Genomic DNA, 27,021 nt, shown 5'->3' on the forward strand with positions numbered 1-27,021 from the left:
AAGGTATCTTGAAGGTTGTAAATAAGAGTTGTCATATATTTATGTGTCTATGTTTATGTGTCTGTAAAATAACACCGAAGAAGACGAGAAAGCGAGACTTGTTTCTTGGTGATTGTTTTTACATTTATAACAAATAGCACATATCTACTTTGAGTTAAAGGCGTAAAAATACTATGGGTAAGTGTGCAAGGGTAACTTGTGTCTAGTATAATTGATGAATACGTGTATCGATTAAATTCCTTTGTGTAGTCATCACTTATATCACTTTTTAAACCTTTCAGCGTTTTTTTCCTCCACTTTATTGGCGCTTCAAACTCTGAATTGTACTATTTCCGACAGCCCATGAAGGCAGCATTTGCCAACCAGCAGGCAGCAGCCATCCGCATCAAACAGATTTCATTCACTGAGTGGCCGCTCCGTGGAGAACAACAGGCTACCTCCCTCTGTCCTGTGTGAGTATTACAGCCTTCTGTACCTCTAGCCTTTTAACAGAAGTTATGTCAAATAATGTTTGTCGCCGTTAGTAGTCGAGGCCGAGATTATTGTCATATAATTTCAGAAATGTCTCGTATTGAATCTGGATTTTATTTCTTTACAAAGTCATGACTGAGACGTGTTTGGACAGCGTGGTCTTTTGTTCTCTAGGTATATTTCTCGTTTTGACAAAGAAAAGCTGGGTGTTATTTAGCCTTACCGGCTGCGACAGTTTCACACCGATGCAGTTGTTTGTTCGTGTAGTTTTGTTTTGTTTTTGGTGTAATATTTTTTTGTGTCTAACAATTTAGCGATATGAAGTAACCAGTTTAATCCAGGGTGGACATATTACCAGAATGCCAGAAGTGATAAGGGTTAGATTTTGTAGGTATCTAAGTGTGTCTAATTTGGTCATTTAAAAAAAAAATATATATATTTGTTAATGTTTTAATTGAATGTTTTTCTCCTTTTTCTAGGATGCTGCACAGCTATGGGACAAAGGAAACAAAACCCCTATGATCAAGCTATCTAACAAAGAGCCATAAAATCAACATCCATATGGGATCCTAAATTAGGGGAACATTGTGAAGACAGCACCTTTTTGTTATCTCTTCGTGTTTTATTTAATCTTATGAGCTATTTATTGCAAACAATTCCCTCATTAGACAATATTCTTAAGTGTTTAAGGGAGGTGATGTTCTTCTGTATTCAGTCAAGATATCACTACTGGCTAGGGTCTTGTAAGAATAATTTGGCACTAAGATTGACAGAGAAGAGCTGCTTTAAATAGCTATGTGGAACAGAATATGCACATAACTAGAGGGGTTCAGTCCGACCCAGTCCCACTGGCAGGGCAGAGACGTTCCTCCAGCAGCACCTCCACTGTGTCATCATGTGGCACTAGTTACTGACTGACTCTTCAGTACAGCCAGGAGCTGCATCCCCAGCTGCACCATGACTTCATCGGACAATGATGAAACAGGGAGTGACCTGTCTGAGTGTCTGGAGATCCGGGAGCTCCACGACCAGTACATGGACCCAGAGACCTGCTTCAAATCTAGAAGCTTACCCATCCTGAATGGACCATGTCAGCCAAATCGAAAGGCTGCAGAGCCTCGGCTGGTCAAAACCACTCATGCCTCTGTGGTCGGGGAGGAGAGCAGCGAGTTCCAGCCCAAAACCCCAGACTCCAGCCAGGCAGAGACTCCCTCTTCCAGGACCGACTTCTCCCCCTCTGCCTCCAGCATGGTGGGTCTCAGTAGCTCTTTACCTCTGGAGGGCAACAGGGCCGCTGGCTCCGGGGGTAAAAAACTTGGTTTCTCTCTCACCCGCCTTATCCGCATCCCAGCCAGGAAGTATGTGCGGCTCATCCTGAGGGACTCCCGCTGCTTCCTGTTCTGCATGTGCTACCTGACCTTCATTCAGTCCCTGATGGTTTCAGGCTACCTGAGCAGTGTCATCACCACCATTGAGAAGCGTTACAGTCTGCGCAGCTCTGAGTCCGGCCTGCTGGTCAGCTGCTTTGACATCGGCAGCTTGCTGGTGGTGGTCTTCATCTCCTACTTTGGTGGCAGAGGTCAGAGGCCTCGCTGGCTGGCTGTCGGTGGTGTGGTCATTGCTGTAGGGGCAGCATTGTTTTCCTTGCCCCATTTCATCTCCCCACCTTACCAAATCCAGGAGATGAACTCCTCAATGGGCCGTGAAGGCCTCTGTCAGAGCGGCAACAGCAGTGGGCGTGAGCTCAATGTGGCATCGTGCCCACGCGACCAGGAAGGCAATGAGCACAACCTGTATGTGACTCTGTTCATCTGCGCCCAGATTCTTGTAGGCATGGGGTCGACGCCAATCTATACCCTGGGGCCCACCTACCTGGATGACAATGTGAAGAAAGAAAATGCATCTCTCTACCTAGGTAACACATCCTGTAATCCATTTTATTTTCCATGCTTATGACTGACCTTTTATAAAAAGTGAATGAATAATGTTATTTCACAAAAGCAGTCAAATTTATTTATCTCTAACAATTAGTGTCAAGTATCCCAGCTGTTTTCATTCCCACTATAAATGCATTAGATGTTTGCATTGATAAATGTAGGAGACAGCTGTTAACTGGTTTGGTATTGCTGATGTTTATCAGTAGGGTGTGTACGTATGTGCATGCATGTACCCACAGAGTTCAACAATGCACTTGCCACCACCGTCCCTCTGTCCTTTTGATTTAATCAAAGAAGCTAAACTTGTGTGTGTGTGTGTGTGTGTGTGTGTGTGTGTGTGTGTGTGTGTGTGTGTGTGTGTGTGTGTGTGTGTGTGTGTGTGTGTGTGTGTGTGTGTGTGTGTGTGTGTGTGTGTGTGTGTGTGTGTGTGTGTGTGGCGCGCAGCGCGCAGCAGTAAAGCAACATGCTCTGATGTTTAGCCAGAAAAGAAAAAGGCTAGTTTCTGTGGTGTTCGAGTGGTAGCATATTTCCTTTTGTATTCCTTCAAAAATCAATCATCAATTTCTTCACCGGTATCATGTAATTTATCTGGTGTGCTGGGGCTTAGCTGGCCTTAATGGTTTTGCATACCACATACTGTACATATCTCATAGAGGAGTTCATGAATGCAGAAGTAATCCTCCTGTGTGTCTGCACACTGTAGTTGGGTTATTGGGACATGGGGTACCCCTTAATCTGGTGCAGTGTCTTTACGCTGTCCCACTGACCTTTTGTGTAGGGCTGCAACTAATGATTATTTGAATCCTTGGATAATCTGATTAATATTTTTGAAAAATCAGCAAATTGTTTACACTACAAGAAAAATATTAGAAAACAGTGAAAAATGGCCTATCATTGCTTGATAAATAACTTAATGATTAATTGTTTTGTAAGTATTGTTAAATTGATTTTCAATTGATCTGCTAACCGATTAATTGACTAATTGTTTCAGTATGTGAGTTATATGCAGGTGTATTTTATTTTATTCCTATTTGGTCTATGTATATTCATGTGAGGATGACTGCATGCACCCTGTTGGATGAAAAACAACGCTGAGATGGTTGCACAGTATTAGCCACGGTGCTGACACCATCCCTTGATCACGACATTACACAGCCCATGGAGCATATTCTCTGTCGAGTCCTTTCGCTGCCTGCTCCGCTGCCCCTGAGACCCAGTATTGATCAGATCCCTGCGTCACAGGGAGCCAATGCAGCATAGCTATTGAACCAGGCAGAAAAACAAGGAGAAAATAATCCCAAACACAGACTTGCTGTGATCTCACCTCTGCAAGGTACTCCAGAGCAAACGCACCAGGCCTCAGAAGGCTCATAGAGTCATCATCCCAGTCAAGACATCCCCTTGTACAGATGTGCATCAAAAATTAGCTCAGGCAATCTTGATGGCTGTTTTCAGAGGACTACTTGAGGAATAATCTGTTTTGTTCCAGCAAAGCCTGTTTGGGAAAACAGAGGCATGTTCTGACATGCCAGAGAGCAGATAAGTGGGAATAACCATGGTAACTGGGTTTCAGTTTTTTCATCTGGGTGTTTTGACTACATTTTTATCTTTAACATTCTCTGAGGCATATTCTGGTTTTTGTGCACAAATCAGCCACGGATGAGGTCCAGGTGGTTTATCTTTATATATATTTAAGGTTAGTTTGATTAAAATCCACCTTCAGCCGTCATACATCTTTAATTCACCTCCAGAAAAAAAAAAAACACATTGTTGGGTTGCAGAGTTGACATTTTAACCTTTACCCATCCCCCTTTTCTCCCCACAAGAAGGGAAAATTCCGCCCTTTAACCTAGAAATCTTCCAAGCCATTTTCATATTTTTCCAGCCTAATTTTCTGGAGATATAGGCTACCCATATCTTCAGGATGCTTCCCCCAAAAGGACCTTGAGATGGTTTTCCCCCCACACCCTTGAATGTAAACCCTTTCTCAATTGACACTGGCTCAGAGGGGAGGAGCTGCGTGCTTTTGTAGGACAATGCGGTTTACACTGAGGGGTACTTCTGGTGCCCTTGGAGGAAGAGAAAGATAGTGTTTGTTGTTTTTTTTATCTTTGTGTATGCATGCATACACAGTAGGGCTTTTCTTGGTCCTTGGAGTCACTGCAGGAGGGCTTCCCAATTTTTGTTTAAAAAAAAAAAAAAAAAAAAAGGAAAAAATTAAAATGTCTAAACATTATTCCCACATATTATTAGCAAATATAAATCCTCACTGATGATAGGCTTACTGGCCTATAGGTAAGGTAGTCCCTAAAGCGTGATTTATGCTTCTGTGTTAAATCTACACCGTGGCTATGTACGTAGGTACGCGGAGACACGGGCCCTACCCCGTAGCCTGATGTGCACCCCTCGAAAAATGTAACCCGTCGCTCGGCCGTGGCTTCGTAGTGTTGCGTTTTCCCTCCCTACTCATTTCCTCTGAGCAAAAGCTCTGCATGGAGCATCGGCAGGACTATAAATCAAGCTTAAGATAGTCATCCCCAGATACTTTTTATCCTAAAGATTCACTGTACCACATGAAAGATGGTTTATAAAATCATGCCAATTAATATTTTAATAGCTTAGTATTCTATGCACTAAAAAGGTACGTAAGGCTTTAGGCCGCCCTACATGTTATTGTAGCCCCAGTTTAATACGCAACTTCATTTTATACAATATATGTAGTAGGAAGTCCCTGATCCAGCTCTCTTTCAGTAAGGGGCACTTGGCTTAAATGTTGAAGACTCCTGCTCTTGAGAGTATAAAGACAAGAACTGGTAGCTTGAGTGTGGAAGTATAGCCTGACAAGCCAGACCCACATCAAGATGTTGGGTCTGGGAACTCACCATTGACAGGGCTCAATCTGAGGGGCGGGATAAAGGGTTGTCTTTCAAATTACCTCTGCACGTAATAGGATAGCCCTACAACCAGGCAGAGCAACAAAGAAGGTAGCAAAGCTAGTTAATAGATTCAACTTTTGCCGTATCCAGTCAGAAAAACTCCGAACACATCTTCCTTTTTTAAGAATGACTTCAGTGCCATTCTTTGTCCTTTTCTCAAAGAAAAGCTGCTGCTGTTCCCAGCAGCAGCAGCCATAAGCTTGCCCACCGACTCTATACACGATGTGATTGGCCTGACCAGAGTTTGGTTTTTCCAGCTCTCAAGCCAACGGAGAGTGCCTAGACCCCCCTGGCTGCAAATTAAATTTGCTGCTTCTAGATTTCTAGGCTAGTGGAAGTAGCCACCGTGCGCACATTTCTGCCCCTTTCTTTAGTCTTTTCTCTGCTCTGACATATTTACAACATACCATTCTTGGCGTTACTATGGTGAACATTTGTCTTTGCCCTTCTCTGAGGAGCCGCTCTATCTTGAATGAAGGTGGCAAGTTGCACTAGATGAGGTTTCTGTTCTTGATTGTTTCCCATTTGTACTACGAATTGTGACAAACACTGCCCAGCCTTTGTTCTTGTTTTGTTGTCTCTGCTGTTTATTCCTCCAATCCCTAACAAACTGTCTCCATCTGATTTTGCAACAGTGACTCACAGATCTAAATGATCAATAATCTAGATTTCTCCTCATTAAATTGTTGATCCGTTAAAAGCTGCGTACAGTGGCTGTGACCTCCAGCTATGAGAGGGGGCGTTTTTTTCTTTTCTTCCACTGGCGACCTCTGTGATTTACAAGCTAATGATGCTGAGAAGCTGTTATTGATGTGGGGTGAATGGAGAGGTCAGCTCTGATTAGATTGCTGTCTGCATGTCCACATTACCTTCCAGAGGAGGTGTACAAACTTATCTTACGGCAAACGATACATCTTTCTTTATGCACAGTTTTTCTTTTATAACCTTTTTTATTGTCTAGACTCTGCAGCCTCTTTTCATACATATACATGCAACCACCCTCTACATGCAGGCTATGATTAATTAAGTCTCCTGGCTGACCATGTCCTGCTGCCTCTGCATGCATTAACTACTTTACAGTGCAGATGACTCTGAAACTTAACATACTGGTGTGTGTTACTGGTGCTTGTGCATTATTATTGTTCTTTTAGATACTCTAAACCAAGGGCCTCTGATGTATCCCCAGCCTGACTCAGTGGGACCGCAGAAGGCTGTTTATTTACTAAAGAGGTGGTGCCCAGTTTTAGGAAGAGAGGAGCTTTGTGTGTTCTCTTCTCTCTCCCTCTGACAAACTTCTAAACCGATGCTCTGTCTCTCTCCTAAAGTGTGTTTTGTGTAGCTGATGCGTCCCTACCAGATTAGAGAAAAAAACAAACAAATTATCAATTAGTTTACAATCATACCTCTCTGTGTTTTTATGTTTTTGTTAGGATTATCAGTCGTGGCCCTGGCACGTCTCTTTCTGTGCTCACTCAGTGATTTTTCATTAAACTGTGTGTCCTGTTCTGCCTAGCAGCCAAAGCAAATGCAGATTGTGTGCACACACAGAAGCAAACTGCTGCTCTCTCTGCCTGTCCAGGCTGACAGATCACATTTCAGGATTGGTTAGGGTACACGTTTGGCCCTGTCAGAGGCTGGCACACAGATAGAAAGAAGGCTGTTTCTTCACTGTCCCCTTGGCTTATCCTCATGGAGGTTTTAAATATCCCTACCCCCTTTCAGTGCACCCAGTCCTGCTGGCCGCACAGGCCCTCAGGGTTACTCAGCAGCAGACAACCTTTTTAGCTGCAGACTGTAGGGCTGCCAGCCCGGAGCGCTACTACTACGACTCCCCTGCAAACTGCTGACCCCTCTGAGGTTGATCCTGTGCCACTGATGACTCTGTCTGTGCTTTAACTCTTTTACTGTCACTGTTTTTCTGTCCACCAACCTGCACTCCTTAAAGATAATTTTGTCTTTTAATTAGTCTGCAGGAAGAGTAGGAGTGATGGAATAAAGCGGAGACAGTTCAGGCAAGTGTGGGAGTCTGTTTCCAGAGGCAAGGGTCTTAACCACAACAAGTGTAGTGCAGTCATCGCTCAGCCTCATTGGCCGCTGTCTTCTGGCCATTTTTCAGTGTTGTGGCCGGGTTGTTTTGACAGTGTGGGAAGGTTCCTGGGGAAATGCCACAAGAGGTTTTTCTGATCGCAGGAATGCTGAGAAACCTTTTTGTTTTCAGCTATGCAGGAAAGAAATGGACATTTTTCTTTGTTCTTGCTGGCTCTTTGGTCCATGGTGGTCCAGCAAATCCTCCTTGATCCCTGGACCTTGTTGGCTCGGGTTAAAATGAAATAAATGCCCCAAAATAGCTATTGAAGGGTTTAATTGTCACTGCATATAAAATCTGTAGGGTATTGTTACTTACTCATGCGTTTTCAGACATTTACACAAATAAAACAAATCTGCTTGGAAAATAAAATACAAGATTTTGGGACCGATTAACGTTATTGCCGAGTGATTTATGTGTTTGGCCAGATGTTCCACAGTAACTGCAAAAGCTCAGGAGCGCAGACACTTTCTTCCCCACCCATGAAGCTATGAATCCTTGAGTGTCTTGTGGATTACGTGATTACCTCATTCATTCACAAATGAAATATATTTTCTCTGTACAGTACATACTACTGTATAGCCTCATGTTTTTTTCTCACTTTATACTTTCTGTCCAGATGGATAACTTATAACAATACTGCTTTATCTCCCTTGGGCTGTTTGTAAGTGTTTTATCGCCTGTAACAAAACAAAAAAACCAAGAGGCCACTTCAGATGTCCTTGGCTGTTGAATCTCTACTGGCTCTCAAGCACTCAAAAACCTGCAGCCTCTCTGTGTATTTTCTCTGATTAAACTAATCAGCATTGTGAAGAGAAACATGCCCTTCCTTTGCCTGTTGTGTCCAGTCAGAAAATGAGTTGTTGTCAATAATTACCAGATGTTTATCTGCTGCCAGGGGTACAGTATGTCCTGCGAGGGCTTTAAGCACAGAGGGTACTGTTGCATTCTCAAAAAAGACAGACTGTGCTGAGATTCAACATATTTAACCTGCGACAACTCTCTCTGGATCAAATGGTTGCATATTCTGAACAGAGACAGCTTGTACTTCCACGTGAAGCTGAATTATATACCCTTCTTGTGTATCTTATCTGCTCAGCTGAGTCCTCCCTTCAAGTTGATTCATCCTTTAGGGGGAGTTTTGTTTTGCTACACAGGTAAAAAAAAAAATTCATCAATCCATTCTAGTGTTATGTCCTCAGAGCAGTGGACTGGCTATCGCTCTCATTGACCCATGTGCTGCAAAGATGGAAAATGAGGGAGGAGGGGCTGCTGGAGGGAGAAGTGTTAATGGCATTTATATAAGTGTAAGAACATGTTGAGCACAACAAAGCTGTGGTATTTGGAAATAAATGTGCTATTGTTTTCAAATATGAGGATAATGTCAACAAATGCAGTCCTCACATCAAAACAGATTGCCTTACTAGAGCAACATGGTGAGAAAATGAAAGCATTTTATGAATTGTGTTTCGTTCATTGAGATTTTTATACACTGGGTATCCTTTTTGCATGGACTTTGTTTTGTCCACCTCTGACCTTCAGCTGTTATTCTATGTGCTGGCTGCACATAGCAGACCCATCTGTGTTGAGCTTCCTGGAGGGACAGGAGCCCACTGATGGTACTAAATGTTTTCTGACCTCACCCTGTGGGATTGCTGCTGCGCACACACACACACGCATGTGCACACTCAGGCACATACAGACGTGCTAAAACGCACTAAGACCAAAAAATTTAGCCTGACAGGCGTACACAGGCCGGGGCGGATTTCGCTGTGCACATTGTTCTGTCTGTCGTAGCGACTCTGCCAAGCACTAAATGTAGCGTTAAGCTGGTTGCGCATTATGTAACTCAGGCTAATAGGCTAACATGTAACCGCAATACAGCTCATGGGAGAGACAGTGCTTTGGCATGAGACGTCCACTGATATTAGCTGACTGACTTGTTGTGGGCTGTTTGGGGGAAAGGTTTATTTAAAGTTCACCGTAGGATCCTATTTTAAAGCTGGATACAGGTACTTTATTATAATTTTCCAAAGCCTGCTGCTTAAATGCTAATTTTTGTCAGGGTTTTGTTCCTGTAGCGGTGTGTTTTACATTTTGGGAGGCCTAGTTGTGGGTAGACCGTTGAGGGGTGTAAATGGTAAGAGAGCAGCTGTTTAGAGCTGTGTGTGTGTGTGTGTGTGTGTGTGTGTGTGTGTGTGTGTGTGTGTGTGTGTGTGTGTGTGTGTGTGTGTGTGTGTGTGTGTGTGTGTGTGTGTGTGTGTGTGTGTGTGTGTGTGTGTGTGTGTGTACGTGTGCGTGCGCACCTGCAGTTGAGGGTGGGTGAGGTTTGGGGGGTTGTTGGGAGTGAGCACAAGTGTTTGCAAGAGGCAGGGTTTTGTGTAATGTTGGTATTCCTGCAAGCATGCAGGAGTATTTGAACATCTGTGCCTATGTGAAGAGACTGCAGAGAGGTCTGACCCATCAACTTCAAGACTGGCTTCATACAACTCTAGCCGCTTTCCGACCAAGTAGTTACAGGAACGTAGTTATAGGAAAAGTCCACTTCTAAGCAGATCTACGAACTACTCCCCCAAAACCGTTTTTTCCATTTGCATTCGCACTGGCCAAGTGGCCATAGGGACTGGTAGGAGGAGTAAGGGAGTGATGCAAGCAGTGTTAAAATCAGAAAACAAATACACCAAAAAATCTAATGTATATAACATATTTGTCATAATTTAAACAAGTCTCCCGAGGGGGTGTCGGACCGGTCAGCGAGGTTGTCAAGCCCGCAGGGTACGCTTGTGGAGTTTAACTCCAAAAAGACAGTTAACCACAGGTTCCTGTTAATCTTATGATGGACATGTGTTGTGATATTAAAACAAACGAACCGTCAACGGCGAAATAAAAGCCTCTTATTTACGAGACTGGTCTGAGAGAGCGGGGTCTCTGAGCGTGACTGGCCGAGCGACGAGCTAGCAGCCGGGGCGCCTGCTGGCTTTTGCCTCAATTCATGGAGCTCCTCAACTCCGAAAACATTGAAGCAAATTGTCAATTTGGCATAAATTTTCGCAAGACTGCCTATATTTGAAATCTAAACGTTTCTCACCTAAAACGTTGTCAGAAGTGAATTTAGTGATGATTAAATAGTCCCGTTGTTGATCTGTCTGTACCGGAAACCCGACCCTTGTTAGCCTAGTGGTGCGTTCTTTTTGTCTTGTAATCGCGACTAGTAGCTCGAGTGTGACGTCACATCCATGTCAGAAAACGAGTAACCGTGGGTTGTTGCGTTCTTTTTGTCAACCAATACTACGAGTCGGAGAAAAGATGCATTTTTGTAACATTTGTAGTAACATTTAGGATTCTATTCACCCAGTTATTGACATATTACACACATATATTTCACAGTTTGATACATGAAAATTACGTTTTGATTAACATTAACGTTCGGCTACTGCTCTGCTTTCTGCTCAAGGCTCGGCTTAAGCTGTTGTTGTCAAATAGCAACCGAGCGTCTCTAGCCAATTTCAGCTGCACAAGCTACAAAATTACTAATCGGGCGGTATTTAACTCCTAATAAGACTGTAGCAACATGCCTATAGGTAGCAGTATACAGTGCTATGGGTACCACTTCTTCATTTGGTTACAACAAAGACAAAAGTGCTTAAAATTGTAGAAAACCACAATGTTTACTACGTGTGATGCACGACGTAGCCATCTTTGAAAGTGAACTCGGGGTCCTCTGAGTTCAGACGAGTTGTATATACAACCTCGGTGGCGTCCTTTTTGCAACTTGCGGTTCGTAACTCCGGAAAACAACTCGTAAATCGACTTTGGTGGACAAAAAGAACGCACCATAAGTTCCTATGCTGAAAAGGGAACAGCGAAAAGACCCTGCCCTGAAGTAGGAGCTGAAAGAGTTACAGGAACTGCAGCCAGAGGAACTTAAAAATCCCCAAATTGGTCCAGTCAGAACACGAGAAAAAAAGGGTTCTAGGAATTTTATGTTCTAGGAACTCATAAAAATCCCTCCGGTCGGAAAACGGCTAATGTCACAGTATGTAGGAGGCACCTCTGCTGCAGAATAGTGTACCAAGTTCTTTTCTTACCTGCATTACTACCTAGTGGGTTGAATGAAAGCAGGACTCCATCTGCTGCTTGTTCTGCCACAGCAATTCTATTCACACAAGTAGTAATCAAAGTATTCCCGATTCTTGGCTGAGATCACATGAGCTCAGCTATTAATATATTCTTTTAGCCTTTTATCCTTCAAGATACCAGTAAATCCAATAATCACAGTTGCCCAGGGAATAAGGCTCACTAAGGACACAGATTTGCAAAATGCATGCAGGCATAAAGAGCAGTGGTAAATATGATTTAAGAATATGCCTTGATAGCTCAGATATTTTGTTATGGTTTCTTGAAGGAAAGGTATAAGCTAATGTAGACGGCGTTGTGGATTGCATTGGAATCAGCATTCTTTCTAGTTTATTTTTCTCTTGAGGAGTAGCTGGTGCAGAAATAGGACAGAGGAGGATGGACTGATGAATCGGCTACATTCTTGGTACTGGCTGAAGATGAGGGGGGGCACTGCTTTAGCTTCAGCACCATTGACCAGGTTGCTGTGCGGTGTCTTTATTGAGAGAAGCTGAAAAGCTGCAGGTGCAAGCTTGTGGCAAACTAACAGCCCTATACTCACTACTCTAATGGATCCACACTCTCAGACACTCAGTTCCTAAGTATAATGTGATTATACCCCCAGCCCAGATGCCCCATTCATGGCCCCTCATCAGGTGAAAGATTAGCTCTCTCTCTCTCTCTCTCTCTCTCTCTCTCTCTCTCTCTCTCTCTCTCTCTCTCTCTCTCTCTCTCTCTCTCTCTCTCTCTCTCTCTCTCTCTCTCTCTCTCTCTCTCTCTCTCTCTCTCTCTCTGTGTGTGTGAGAGAGAGATTCAAAATCAGAAGTAGATAATGAAGCAGGTGAAGGCACAATAACTGCATGTGTTTCTGTAAACTAATGGGGGTAAAGGCCCAGTCTTCCTCTCCACAATGGCTCAAACTGTTTGAAAAAGCTGTAACGCTACAGCATGGTCAATTTTCCCCTAAAAAAAAAAGCCTTTTTTATAAACCTTGATTGTACTCTTAATCTCACAAATCTGTTGACTAATCCTAACCTGGAATAGCAATTTGTTGACATAACACCTCGGCCAGAAAGTGGGGGAATAGCAAGCTCTGTTGCCCTGCCTGTGTCTCATGTTCTGTACATTTGCAAGGTACGTACTGACCTGAACTCTTCCAAAGATGAGCTTTCATTGCGAGAAAATGCTTAAAACTGCCATTAGACGCATTAGTCGAGGAGAAACAAAAAAAAATTGTCTATTAGCTTAAATTCTGTTTAAAGGAGAATGGTCACAAAGAAAGATAGATTAGGAGGAAAATCCCCAAAAGATAATAGATAACATTAATTACACAATTAAGTATAGAGCAAAAGGATTTACTCAATGTTGCAGTGTGTGTGAAAGAATTCTGAGAAATATTACAAGGTGAAGTCGTAAAAAAGGCGGAGGCACAAAGGAGTTAGCCCATTTCTAGGCTCTGCCTTTGAATGACATTCCATCAGTAAGCCAGTTAAAGAGATCTGTGTTGGTTTGATTAGCTTGTCACAAGGGGAAATTATGAGGAAGAGAGAGTGAAATAGATTTCCAGATGTCTAATAAATAGCACTTTATAACGAAGGCATAGACAATGAGAACTTTCCTCCTCTTGACTGACAACAAAGTAGGTTTGCCTTGTGCACAGAATTCACCAAAATACCTTTTTGGGGCTGTACAACAGACAGAGTGGGACAGTAAAATCAAAAGTCACTCATCACTCACTCACATTAACAACCTTCAGTATTTCATGTTTATTAAAACAAGTGCCTGACGCAGTAACCTAAAATGGAATTGATCAGTATCAATCAGAAAACATAACCATAACAATTGGGACACATAAGTCACAAACATTGTTTCATTTAACGTAAAAAAAACTAAAAACACCACATGATCAGATTTGATCCCAAAAGCGTTCTCTAAACTGAGACTTTACATCTTTTGTCCCAAACAGAGCATTTGTCCATCTGACAGTGATGGATTTAGAGGCCCAGTCACACGTTTTAATGCGGCACAGAAGAGTGAGCAGCTGACCTGATATGTATTGCTGGCTGGGTTCTCCTTCCATTACCATGTTCCCAGTGGATTTTTGCGACTTTGCCATTTAGATGTCTTTGCATTCAGCCGTATTTCCCCCTAGCCCTCGGTAGAAATCACCAGCAGCAGATTTGTGATCTTTTGCTGTCAGTGCATGTCCAGAAGCCTTACGCCAGCATCAGAATCAGCAGAAAATGGTCGTTTGGTGTCAGAGTTGGGATCCGTGACCCCTCTGACGCACACAAAAGTAGAATTGGCTCCCTCAGGAAAGTCTTGCATGCTGAAGAGAATCGCTGCTCAAACAGATTTTTCTTTTTGGACTGGCTGAATCATGTTATGCTAAAATAGTTATGACTGTCCTTGATGCACATCTTAATGCAGTGTTGCTTTTGTTGGCCACATGATTTTTGAATGAGGAACGCATGTTCATGAATGGTCGGAGCATTGCTTTACTGGCTGGCTTACTACTGCACCGTAGCCTTTCTCCTGCAGTAGGGGAGCCGCTAGAAAAAAAAAAAACTATCTAAATCTATTCTCTTTCAATTTCTAAATTTTTGATTTAGCAAAGTGAGCTTGGGGAATCCCTGCAAGGAAAGTATAGCAGCTTGCATTAAAAAAATGTATTACAGTGTACTGTTAGGGCTTTTCTTGCACTATGACAAAGATGTTCCTTTCACTCCAGTAGAGCATGTACAGTAGATTTATGAATTGGATCCTCGCCTGCCCTCATTGTGTGTCTCACTTCAACACCATCAACCATGCACCTCAGCACATCAGCATGAGAGACGAGGTCATTGGGTCATAGTTTGCTGTACAGAAGGATAATGCAAGATGGGGAAGGAGAGAAAAGCAGACTTAAGATGCTGATCAAGTCCTTTGCACCCCTTGTGATCTGTCATGTCTTTGCTTAAGGGGCTTATAACAGTAATGCTCGGAGTTAAAGCGGTTCAAAAGCCTGATGGGTGGCCTGAACGCAGATTTCCAAGTCAGAAAGGCTTTGATGTTCCTGTTGTTGTATGGTTCTTATGTCCGGCTGATGAAGTCTTGATTCTTTATCTGTACCAGTCTGTACTGCCTGTGCACTAGGTTTAAAGTTCTTAACTGTACTTGATCCATTTAAATATTCTTCACATCATGCCCACGTTTCATACAAATCTCATCCTTTTACCACTGTTCTGCCTGTGGGATGCCTTTCATTGACTGCTAGTACTATTAAATGTTACATGAACAGGTTATATCTGTATGAGTAAATTCCAATTTTAGCCATTGTGGTTATTCGTAATGTAATATCATACAATTAAAACTTTCAAAGTGTCTGGTAGTCCCACAGGGAAATAAATGCTCAAATGTTGTGTTCAAGTCATCTCAAGCATTCAAATATAGTCAATTAAAAAAAATAAAACCCAAAATGGCCATGATATATAATATTATTTAACCCTGAAATGCAATTATCTGTCGTCATTTTGGACCCTTTTTTTTTAAAGATTATTTTTTTGGGCATTTTAGGCCTTTAATTATAGGACAGCTGAAGAAGTGAAAGGGGAGAGAGAGGGGGAATGACATGCAGCAAAGGTCCGCAGGCTGGAATCGAACCCGGGTCCGCTGCGTCGAGGTGTAAACCTCTACACATGGCCGCCCGCTCTACCAACTGAGCTATCTGGGTGCCATTTTGGACCCTTTTAATACAATTTACAGTTCAAGGAATTAAAGATTTCCCTGAATAGAATCACAACACTGACGAATCCGGATTATCATTCCGTGTTACCAATTCCACCCATATTATCATCATCTCATTCCAACAGGTCACTGTAATGTGTGTGTGAATGTGTTTTTCTGTCCATGTCTGAATGTTTGACGTATTGAGAATTAGTGAGTGTAGTTGGGTTTATGTCGATTTAATTTCACTTGATGGAAACTGAGACAGTTTTCTATCACACTTCATTCTCATTCATGTCCACCACCTCTACTACCTACCTCTACTTAACTTCCCCTGACATTTTATCTGTTCACATCCTCTCTCTTGATTTCCATCTCATTCCCTCCCTGGCTGTTCTTATTCTATAGGAAGCACTTGTACAAGTACCCATATACTGTAGACCTTTTTCTATCCTGATGCTTAAAGGTCCCATGACATGGTGCTCTTTGGATGCTTTTATATAGGCCTTAGTGGTCCCCTAATACTGTATCTGAAGTCTCTTTCCCGAAATTCAGCCTTGGTGCAGAATTACACCCACTAGAGCCAGTACCACAGTGAGCCTTCCTTAGTATGTGCCATTTCTGTGTCTGTAGCTATTGAGGAGGAGAGAGGGGGGGCAAGGTGGAGGGTGGGGTTTTGGCCTTGAACCACTGCCACTTTGCTCGTTTGAAAGCCATGATGTCTCTCTGTCATGGGTGGGCCAAATTTTCTGGGCCGAAAAGCAGAGAAAGGGGAGGTAAGTTATTAGATTCCAGATCGGCCCATCTGAGCTTTCATTTTCTCAAAGGCAGAGCAGGATATCCAGACCTCGGTTTACACCTATCGCCATTTCTAGCCACTGGGGGACCATAGGCAGGCTCGGGGAACTCATATTAATGTTAAAAAACCTCATAAAGTGAAAATGTCATGCCATCAGACCTTTAATGCAGGAGGAACACAATCACGCAAAGACACCTCAAAAGGGCTATGAATGAGAATCTTAAATTGATGTGGTGAAAGCATGAACACCGGTCTGCTTTTATCTATGTATTAATATGACCGATCCTTACATTATGTGTTGTACACAGCTGCTTTATACTGTATGGAAAGCTTCTCAGTCAGTTCATTAAATCCCTGCAGATATTTGAATGCAGCAAGACAGGTATGTTGATAAATCTGCAGCCTCCTATTTGCCAGAGCGCAGTGCCATAATGCACGGCTGTCCATTGTGTTTACCTTCATGCAAATAGCACGCAGCTGCTACAGAATAACTATACACACCTCTACACACAGACTGGTCGGCTAGAACTCTGTTCCGCCCATTTATGCGATCGGTTTACCGGAACTCATTGATCCTGCTTCCTTTCCAACTTAAAAAAAACATGTTTTATTCATGAAATGCATTATTTTTTTCATATGTATCATATTTAAAGATATGATGACTGATTTTTTTATTTTTTTATTTTCTATCTAATGTTGCTGTTAAAAAAAAAAACCCAGATGCAGATTTTTGGTGAGGTGTGGCACATCATGCCGCTCTGCACCATCCAGACAACAAAATGATTTCCTGAAGAAGTATTTAATTTGTTGAGCTGCTGTGTCACTGTGATTTCAGAGCTATGAGACCAGACTGGTTGAGAGTGTATTTTGTTTAATCATCACCCTGCTGTATATTCCTCTTCTTCCTGCCCTTTTGCGCTTTGCACTGCTCCGAACATAAACCAAAATAGCAGGTGTGTTGGGAAACACTCTGTACAGAACATGATGCAACATGAGACACTCGACACATTAGCTTTCAAAAGCAAATAGATTTAGAGAAGTTATGCATTTTTATATCCTCATCATCTAACAAATGCATATTAACTGTGTGGGTGTGTGGCCACAGTCCCTGTGCATGCCCTCTGGGCAAAAAACTGTAAGGTTAGGACTTGTAAGAAGACACTGCTATGTCAGCAAGTTGCCATAGCAATGCTGTCATTCCCCTATTTCATTGTCTTTTTCCTTCTCTTGTCTTTTGGGGGGTCAGTCACATGACTGAATTGATCCCCATAACACAGGGATACAGAAAGCGGTGTCCCTCTCTTTTCATTCCCTTTTTAACAGCAGCAGCCGCATAGATCATCTATCATACAGCTGTCACCTGCAGCTACACTTTCCAAAGAGCTTTAGGCATTGAGCTGGACTGTTCAGTGCAGTACATCAGAATTCTGAAGTGTGTGCTGACGTATCGCACCAACATTATTAAATGAGGCGGAATAGTTCATTTACTGTACATTTCTTTCTGTCAGACAGCAGGTGTTGAAATCGATAATTATTCCACGTCAGAGTGAATAGGTAATGTGTGATGCACAATGCTACATAAATCAACACGACTTGGCTCTTGAGTAATGCTGAAAAGGCGATATGATTGCATCTTTTAGAGATTTCATGTCGCCGGCATAACGCATTGAATACAAATCCAAGGTTGTTGTGTTGCTGCGTGCCATCCATTCCCAGGCTTGTTTGGAGGCTGACTGAGCTTTGTAGGCTAATAGCCAGGTGGAGCGCTAAATAATTCATTGAAACTACGTTTCAAGCCAGAGAGCGGAGAGGGATTACAGATCCAGGCTCTTACTTCTGCAGCCTTTATTGCAGGAAAGTGACAAGAGGAAAGCAAAACTAAAAACAAATGAGACTTTGTGCACATGGCCTGCATGTACATATATGCAGACATCCACACATTCTGCTCAATTCCATTTCAGCTTGTGTGGAGTTGCAGATGTGATAAAAGTGCAGTTTGACACTGATGAATCTTTTGTTATGTGAATTGTAGCCTCAACCTTTTAACCCTGCGGTGTTCTGACAAGGCAGTGAAAGTTCCGTCCTTTATTTTATTCACGTAATTGGATCAATTCATTACTCTGTTGTAATGAGTTTGGCCACCGGGGAGCTGCTTCATTAGGTGCAATGTGCTTTCTCATCAGGTCCGGTTGCTCTGTGTTCTTTTCCTTCATCCTCTGCCGCTCTGTCTGCATCTCAAGGGTGAGGGGTGAGGAGAACAGAAGGTCAGATGAGGTTGTAAGGGGGATGGGGGGGAGGGGGGGTGGGTGAGCGTTATAGACGCCATTTTATTGTTATACCTGAAATTCCATCCAAAGCTTAGGCAACTATGGAAGGAGCTGGGTGCCATGTATCCGATTCCTTGAGGAAGTTGTAATCTTTCGGGGAAGGGAAGTTGCCCATTCCAGTTGTGTGACATATTTAAAAAAACTTGTCAAAGTGTAAAATGTCATCATCTGTAATGAATATCAGTTATAAAGCTCAAATAAATAGTCAATTAAACAGTAAGTAAAACATTAGCTACAGGTCAAGTTTCAAGAAATTGTCTCACTACAATGAAATGGCTGCTATTAGGGGTGGAACTGTTCATGAAATTCACAGTTCGGTTCATATCACAATTTTGGGTTCAGTACAGGGGGGTATTTCAACATGCTTTAAACAAAAAAATGCAGCTTTGTTATTTTTAAATGCAAATGGCCATATGATAGACTAAAGCCATCAACCTAAAGTGAAGCATATCCTCAACCAGCACTAGACTTCTTTTTTTTATTTTTTTAAAACAGTAGCCTATAACATATAACATGTTCTTAATGGAAATATTAGTTGTTCCGTTTTTTTATCAAAAGGAAAAGTGTCACGGTTATCAAAAAATAAAAACACATAAAGCGCAACATAACCCCCACACACATTGTACACTGTTTTCAAAACAACACTGCTCTGTTCATTCTATTTTGATGTTCCTCTGCAAGACAAATACAGTTTGTGATTTACTGTGTTGCTGAAATGTCGGTGGATATTATTGCACGGCTTAAGTAACATTAAGTTACATTAATCATATGCTGAAACCCTGCATTCTCCACGACTGCATGTCTTTTGCTATGAACCGCCCAATGCTTTAGTTATGGATTGGATTGCCCTGTCTGAATCTGCATGAAGAGGTTGTTTTCTTTCTGCACAAGCCTTTTTGACTGAAACACATACATACCCCAAACCGTTAGGCTTATTTACTTGAACCATTCCATCCCTAGTTGCTATAGGAACTAACATCATTGCATACGAATCCAATTGGGATCAGCTTTCCAGTCATACTCAGTTTATGCAATTTCAAGACTGGACTCTTTAGGAACCCCATGCAGAAATATTTAAATAAACCATTTTAGAATAGGCAAAAATAACACATTTATACTTCAGGCAAAAAAACGCATGGGATTAGCATGAAGTGGACACAGCTGTAAATGTGAGACTTGTGGGTACCCGTATAACCCATTTTCATTCAGGTATCTTAAGGTGAGAGTTAAAGGGACCCCTCAAAGTTAGGCTAAATTGTGGCATGGAAAAACTTGCCACAATTCTCTCCCGGTGCTCCCAAGGGGGTAAGCGAGTATCCGCAAAGTGTACCTCCTATGGAGACATTTTTATGCTAACAATCCATCATCAACCTGCCGTTAGCATTCCATTGACTGCCGTTCATTTTGGCTTCACTTTGACAGCGGATAACTTTACATCTGAAGCGTTTAAAGACTCTATTTGTCCATTGTTTATTTCTAAAGAAACACAACAATGTATGAAAAGCTCCATTACCTTGTATCTCACGTTATGGCTCCGTAGCAACTTTTTTTTTATAAAAATAGGCTAACGATTGTGTCATAACCACGCAACTTTCTGTCGCATAGTAGAGGAATTACCGTATTGTACAGCCAGTTTCGCATTACATTAGCTGTTTAAGTTTAATTACTGTTATTTAGCATTTTAGTTAGCAATAATTAGCCTGTGTCTATGTTATCTCCTCACATATACCTACGCTCTCCGTCTCTGCAAGATTGGGAATGATTGAGATTTCTCTCGGCACAGCTACCAAAAGACTTAAAACTTTCATACAGGTTGCTCACGTCGTCAAGCTCAGTTTGAGGCTGCGCAGTAACGCTCAGCCATCACCGGAAAAGTGCTTCTAATAGACTTCACTGGTCTCCGTGGAAGTCTACGGCATTGCTTTGTCCATTAATTTTACTGTCAATGGGTTCTACCGATGGCCTGTCCGGGTCTGATCTGGAGTGAAGATCATTTTACCTATTCAAAATCATTAGCAGGCACTGGGCATTTACCTTCCTGTAATCATGTCTCTAATTAATGCCTCTCTGCTGCCATTCTTTCTGTTTCACCCTCATTCATTCCTACAAGCTCTGAATGAGTCACTGCAGCTCATGAATACAGAGTTAGGAGGACCAGAGCTCTTACAGAGTGTGGAGGAGTGGAGACAACAGAGCAGCACTGGTCCCTGAAGGGTAGATATTAGAGGGATGTTGCTGAGCAAGCTTTATCACTCTGTTACACAGCAGGATCAGTCACCACAGACTGCAGCCCAGCTCCTCTCCCTCTCTCTCTCTCTCTCTCTCTCTCTCTCTCTCTCTCTCTCTCTCTCTCTCTCTCTCTCTCTCTCTCTCTGTTTTATCACTCTTGCCCCCCTCCCTCAGATGTTATGCTTTTTCTTCCTGCCTCATCTGGTTTTCTTTGTCTTCACTTTCTCTCTCTACCACTTATCTTTCAGTTTATCAGTTTTTATTTCTTTCTATATCCCACTATATTGCCATTCTCTTTCCAGATTGTCAAGTAAATCTCCTTCTTGACACCGCTGTGTCCATCCATCACAAATACTGGAGCTGAAACACTAAATTATGGTCAATGATGCACTATAAAACTCTCTAACCTTCTCCCTCCTCCACTCTTACCCGTGATGCTCTTGCACGTCCCCTGTCACGTGTCCATGTGGATGCATTTTTTGTCTGTTGTTTTAAGTGTTCATGTGTGTATTTAATATGCAGGGAGGGGGTGACCTTGGTTGAGTTAAGGTCACCCGAGTTGTAATTGATGCTTTAGTGCTTCTTGAGTTCTTTTTTGTGTGTGTGTGTGTGTGTGTGTGTGTGTGTGTGTGTGTCCCCAGGCCTGTGCAATAATCATTAATATCTTGCTGATATTGGATTCTGCTTGTAACATGTCAGTTTGCACGCTCTGTAACTTCATTCTCAATTTGTATTTTCTAATGCATATAACAAAGTCAGCACAAAATTCCCACAACATATTGAAAGTCAAGCTGGCTGGTCACATATATGGTTTAGATGCTGACTGTAAGAGTGAAAAGCCAATACAATGGAGAGCTCCTAACCCATTATCTCTGCACGTGTAGAAATTCATATGAAGCCTATAATATATTGTCCTTCACATGCAGCTGGTAAAGGTCTATTGCAAAATTGAGTAAAGTGAGCCTGTGGTACGTCATGCATTCTACATTGGCATGCATCCCCTGTGCTCCAATATGTGTGTGTGAGATGGAGCGCTGCTGCTGTGCCAGCATATTCCTCAATCCGATGGCACTGCCCTGGCCGCCCTTCAGTCCGGCCGCAGCCCTCCAAACCCTTCATCCCTAAATATCCTGGCTCGGCGCCAAGCGGGCAGGGTAGAGCGATCAGTCAAGCACGGTTTCTGACCCTCTTCGTCCTCTAATCAGGCAGAACACTGTTAATGTAATGGATGGCGTGGCAAGACTGGCACTTAAACAATCCCCCAAGGGGGATAAAATATGGCCGCCCCACCTGGGTGCCTGAGACAGGGGATGATGGAGATTGGAGGGCAACCAAAGGACCATACTTGGTGCGCAACCTTTGCCTGACGTGTGAAAGGCTGGGTGCACCCACTGTGTCTGGCTCAAGCCAGTGTCTTATATTTGTGGCACAGAAAGGGTCAGATGTCTGTGAGGTGATGAGAATGATTCATTGATTGAGTTTATGTGAGAAATATCCATATTTAGTTCTATTCAGGCTTCAAATCCTGTTAGGTTTAAAGGAAGAGCTGACTCCCATAACTGATTCACACACGCTACGGTCGTGTCCATTCATATTTCCATCATTAACCAGCTCAAAACTACAGTATGTAACATCATTTTGAAGAGTCAGACTAAAGCTCAATCAAGAGGCTGGAGATTTGGATCTGAAACATTGCAATCTATAAAATGTGTACCAACCATTCACACGTACCCTCATCTTTTGGCTTTTATCTATTATGGACTATGTTCTGTGCTTTTAGAGGGAAATTATTTCTCTGTGTACCAAAAAAAGCGTGCTTCACTAGCTCAGGTTTTGTAAGAAGTTTTTAATTTCAAGATGGAAATGATAAGATAAGACCTCTTGTTCTTGCCAACTATAATTCATTGTTTATTGTATCTGGTGAGTAATTTCTCAGTTACATTGTGTAACGGTTTGACGGCAGAGGTGAATTTACTCTCTCAGCCAGCAGGATATGAGAAATGGCACAGTGAAAGGAGTTAAAAAGATATATGAAATATGATATGCGAGGGAAAGAGAAAGAGGCAGTTGAGGGGGGTGGACACCTGCTTCAGGTAGGAAGAGAAGTGATAATGTCTGCTAGATTTATAGGAATGAAACTGTCACAGATCTTGTTTATATTTTGAAATGTGTACACTTGCATAGGCATACTTTGTGTGCAGAAACTAAAATGTAAAAGACTGATCACCAGTCTTTGGAGCCAAGGAAATTGACCATTGTTGTCTTGCATGTTGTGATGTGTGTAAGTGTGTCTGCTTTAGGCTGATAAGAGGATTTGTTGAAGGGCCTTTTGTTGTTAAAGCAGTATGTCCCCCTCTTTCTCCTTTTCCCAATAGTCCCATGATTTAATTAAGTGTAGCTAAGGATTTGGGCTTTGGGAAATTGTTGGAACCGCACTATAGGAGTTTGCTCTATTGGTCACATCCAGGAAAAAGAAATGTCCAAAAGCAAGTGTTGGGATGAATATATGCGGCCAGTTAAAGATGGAAGCCCCTTGGGAAGTAGTGATGCAATATGCAAATGTTGGCAGGACAGCTGAAACATTTGGTGAAACAGACTGAGATGAAATTGCTTTTGAGCTTCCATTCTGAAAGAGTGTCTCTCTCTCTCTCTCTCTCTCTCTCTCTCTCTCTCTCTCTCTCTCTCTCTCTCTCTCTCTCTCTCTCTCTCTCTCTCTCTTATATCTCAGGGGGAGAGAGACTTTTGAGTGTTGGTCTCAAGATACACAGCACACCTGCTGCTAAACACAGACTCTGTCACAAAATCCAGGCCAAACACACTAAAACATGATGTGCATGCCAGACTGCTGATAGGGTTTAGTGCAGGCATTTGAGAGACTGACATTTGAGAGACACAAATAGAAGAACAGGAGCATTTTGCTAGGTGTGTTTGTGAGAGTGAGGGGAGCAACAGAAGCATGTAAATTGTAGTCATCTTGCCAGTTGAAATGAAAATTTAACAGCTAAGTGTTCTTGTTAGTGAAAATTCACAGAAACATTTTAATGCATATGCACACACTTACAAACTTCAAAGAGCTAATCCTTCCTCTCAGTCACATAAACGCACACTCTCACACCTTGACGGCTAGCAGCAATGTTCCAGGTTTAATTATAGAAAGTTTGCCCCCTGATTACAGCTAGTAAAGGGCTTTGACTCTCGTCTCTGCTGGATGTCCACAGGAGGTTTTTCCACTTGTCCCCACTAAGGTTATTTAACTTTAATAAGTTTTTCACTTCCTGTGGCAAAGTGATGGAGTGTGATTGGCTCACCTCAGTGAGGGTCTGAGAGCCCCCGAGGGTTAATGTTTCACCCTAACTTGCTCTGAGGTTTGCTGGTGTGGGATAGCTGCAGGCTTGCCCTCAAGTCAATGTGAGACCTCTGGAGCGTTCAGGTCTGTAGTTACAGACGCGTCAAAAGCTGTAAGAAATTACCTTAGGGCTGGTGGAGAGTTCCCATTGATCTCCGTGCAGGTGTTCTGCATATGGGGTAATGAACTCACACAGGTCTGATTTAAGCAGTCACAGTTAACAGTGGGTCATTGAGAGCATTAATGAGTGAAGTGGAAAAAACTTCTATGAAACAAAGTGTTTTAATAATGGGAGTTAAGTTAGGCATCATGCTCATCAAAAGTATATTATCCAGTAAGGAAAGCAGTTTAAATTATTTTAAGGAAGTTTCTGATTGGTTCTATCTGTGTCTCTTCCAGCCATCATGTATGTGATGGGAGCCCTGGGACCTGCAGCTGGCTACCTTCTGGGAGGCGTCCTCATTGGCTTCTATGTTGACCCCAAAACTGTAGTCAACATCGACCAGAGTGACCCCCGCTTTGTTGGCAACTGGTAAATATGCATGTGCATCTATATTACTGCCCGAGCTCTTATGTTCTTTCCCCGTACGATGATTAATCTGTTCTCAATTGTCTTTTTGTCTTGTCTCAGGTGGAGTGGCTTTCTCTTGTGTGCCGTAGCCATGCTTCTGGTCATCTTTCCCATGTTTGCCTTTCCCAAAAAGCTGCCCCCCCGCCACAAAAAGAGGAAGAGGAAAAAGATTGGCTCACCAGGCAACCAGTCCAGCGATGACGATGTGATGAAGGAAAAGTCCAGTAGCAAAGATCAGAACGTCACCTCTTCCATGGGCTTTGGAAAGGACATCAAAGGTGAGGAACAGATAATATCTGATAATGTCATCCTTCCTTTCCCACCTCTGGAGATGTTACAAGTACCTTACATATAGGAACTGTGTGCTATTGATGTGCAAATGGCCCATAATCTAATCAATGGCAAGGATTAGTCATTTTATCTAACCGTGGATGCTCCATCGAGATCTCCTTTTTAAAGATGTTAATGATTTGTGATGAATGAGGTTGTCCACACAGTTGACTAATGAACTGTAAACGTGGGCAGTTTTAGTGGACATTGGGTTCTATTTACTAGGAAATGAATAGTAAACATGTTTAAAAGGTCATAAATAATTGCCGGCAGTTGGAGACTTGGTGTTTAGCTTAGAAACTGTGATTTTAAATTTAGGGCAGTACAGTTTTGACAGTTTACTTCTCCAAGAAAACAATGATGCATTCTTCAGCTAGAATAAAAACATAAAATTAGGAAAATTGGAGATGGTGTGAGAGCATTTCTTCTTTTCTGAGCCTGATATACAGTACCAGGAATCTCCTGGTTTTTCCCTGGGAGAGCAGTAACTAAAGTGTTTCTAATATTTATTTAGATTATTGTAAATACTCATAGATTTATGAGAGAGAGAGAGAGAGAGAGAGAGAGAGAGGATTTTAGCTTCTTAAGACCTGCCGTTGCTTGTCCCAGCAGGCTGTTTTGGGCTGTGTGCAAACTATGGCCAATTTTGAAGACTCAGTACTTCAATGTTTGAAACTGTAATGTATTATATTGCTGTGCGTGTCCTTCTATTGAGGTGTGTGGGTTTGTCTATAGCACAAATTCAGCACTTTCTGTGAAAGATATGCCGCCCTGAAGTGATTATTTTCACCAAGCATTTTTTGCCCTTCAGATTATCAGCAAACACTTAAAAATGCTAACACTGAATGTTTTCAGTAATGCACATGAAGGACACACTTTTGTTTGGATGCTCAGTTTCAAAGTTACTTGCAAATAAAAAGAATGTGACCCAAGATTAACTCTTTAGTTCCATCCTCAACTCTGTTTTTAAACTTTAAGTTCCTGATAGATGGTATGAAAGTGACATACGGATTTAATACTTTAATCGACTGATTGCTTGTCAGTAAATAAAAATACCCAAGTACGTCCAAGCCAAGGTGGCATCCTTAAATGTCTTACTTTGTCCGATAAACAGCAAATCCTCATACTGGAGAAGCTAGAATCGAATACATATTTAAACAAAGTGAAATGTTAAGCAAAAGCATATGGATAAAACAGTTTGACCGAGTCGTCAAATAAATTCTCACAATAAAATAGTGAGTGTGGCAACTATTGCGAGCCAGTGGTCTGTCTGATTGAGAGAGCAGCTGCTGTAGACGTCAACAGGACCTCGCCATCTGTCCCCCCTCCAGACAAGATTATAGTCCAGCTCCACAGGAATTAAATAATTAGCATCACTATTCTTTTAGTATCTTTTGATCTGAAATAACCCTGACAGATGCTAACATTTCCCCACCTACAACAAGATTAGTTGAATTAGTGCTATCCCCAAATCAAGGTGTGGGTGGGTGGATGTTGTGTGCTCTCCTGGTATTTTTGGATTTCGACTGCAGAAAAAAAGCAAAGAGAAAATCTCTCTTTTGATTTCCTGTCTTTCTGTTCACACTGTAAACTGAAAATGTGAATCTTTTTATCTGTGGCCTTTTATTTAAAATATTCTTAGGAAGTATAAATAATTGGATTTAAGATTTCAATCTGATAATTTTTTTGTTTATGGTCTTATGGCAAGAGAACAAACCAGACACCCGCTTTAACTGCTCAAGGTCAGTTTGGAGATGTAGTCCCTGCAGCTGCATTTTCTTGGTCTTCCTCAGAACATCCTAAGCAGGTGTCCAAACTACATCAGCTTTTTTTTTTTTTTTTTTTTTTTTTTTTTTTTTTTTTTTTAAATGGGGAAGCAGCAGCTTAAATCTGAGGTCCCTGTGGATTGTGGAGCTCTTTTTTTGTTTTATTTTCAGTATTTTGAGTACAGCCCCTTTTAAGGCTCTCAGTGGACACCTTATTGAGTTGGTGTATGGACAGCATGGTGGTGTTATGATTTTGGAAGTAGTTGTTCAACTGGGAGTTGAGAGATCCACGTTTAAGTTGCCATGACAGCAAGCATCTGCCTCGCGGATGTGAGTAAGAAACTGAATCCCCATTAGCTCCTGCTTTGAAAAGGATTCAGCGCTGCATTTCATCTGATAGAG

At 42.1% G+C, this 27,021-nt stretch overlaps 1 protein-coding gene across 1 annotated transcript in view; it reads left to right on the plus strand.

Annotated features, from left to right (window-relative positions):
- The first annotated feature begins 363 nt into the window (after positions 1–363).
- Positions 364–27,021, plus strand: part of slco5a1 (solute carrier organic anion transporter family member 5A1) — a 43,260-nt gene continuing 16,602 nt past the window's right edge. Inside the window, exons 1-4 of the mRNA XM_028569764.1 lie at positions 364–452; positions 951–2,386; positions 24,352–24,484; positions 24,584–24,801. Coding sequence (XP_028425565.1) covers positions 1,429–2,386; positions 24,352–24,484; positions 24,584–24,801 — 1,309 coding nt within the window. The 5' untranslated portion in view covers positions 364–452; positions 951–1,428. The remainder of the gene's footprint in view (positions 453–950; positions 2,387–24,351; positions 24,485–24,583; positions 24,802–27,021) is intronic.

This window comes from Perca flavescens, chromosome 22 (assembly GCF_004354835.1).
Source record: "Perca flavescens isolate YP-PL-M2 chromosome 22, PFLA_1.0, whole genome shotgun sequence".
Taxonomy (NCBI): domain Eukaryota; kingdom Metazoa; phylum Chordata; class Actinopteri; order Perciformes; family Percidae; genus Perca; species Perca flavescens.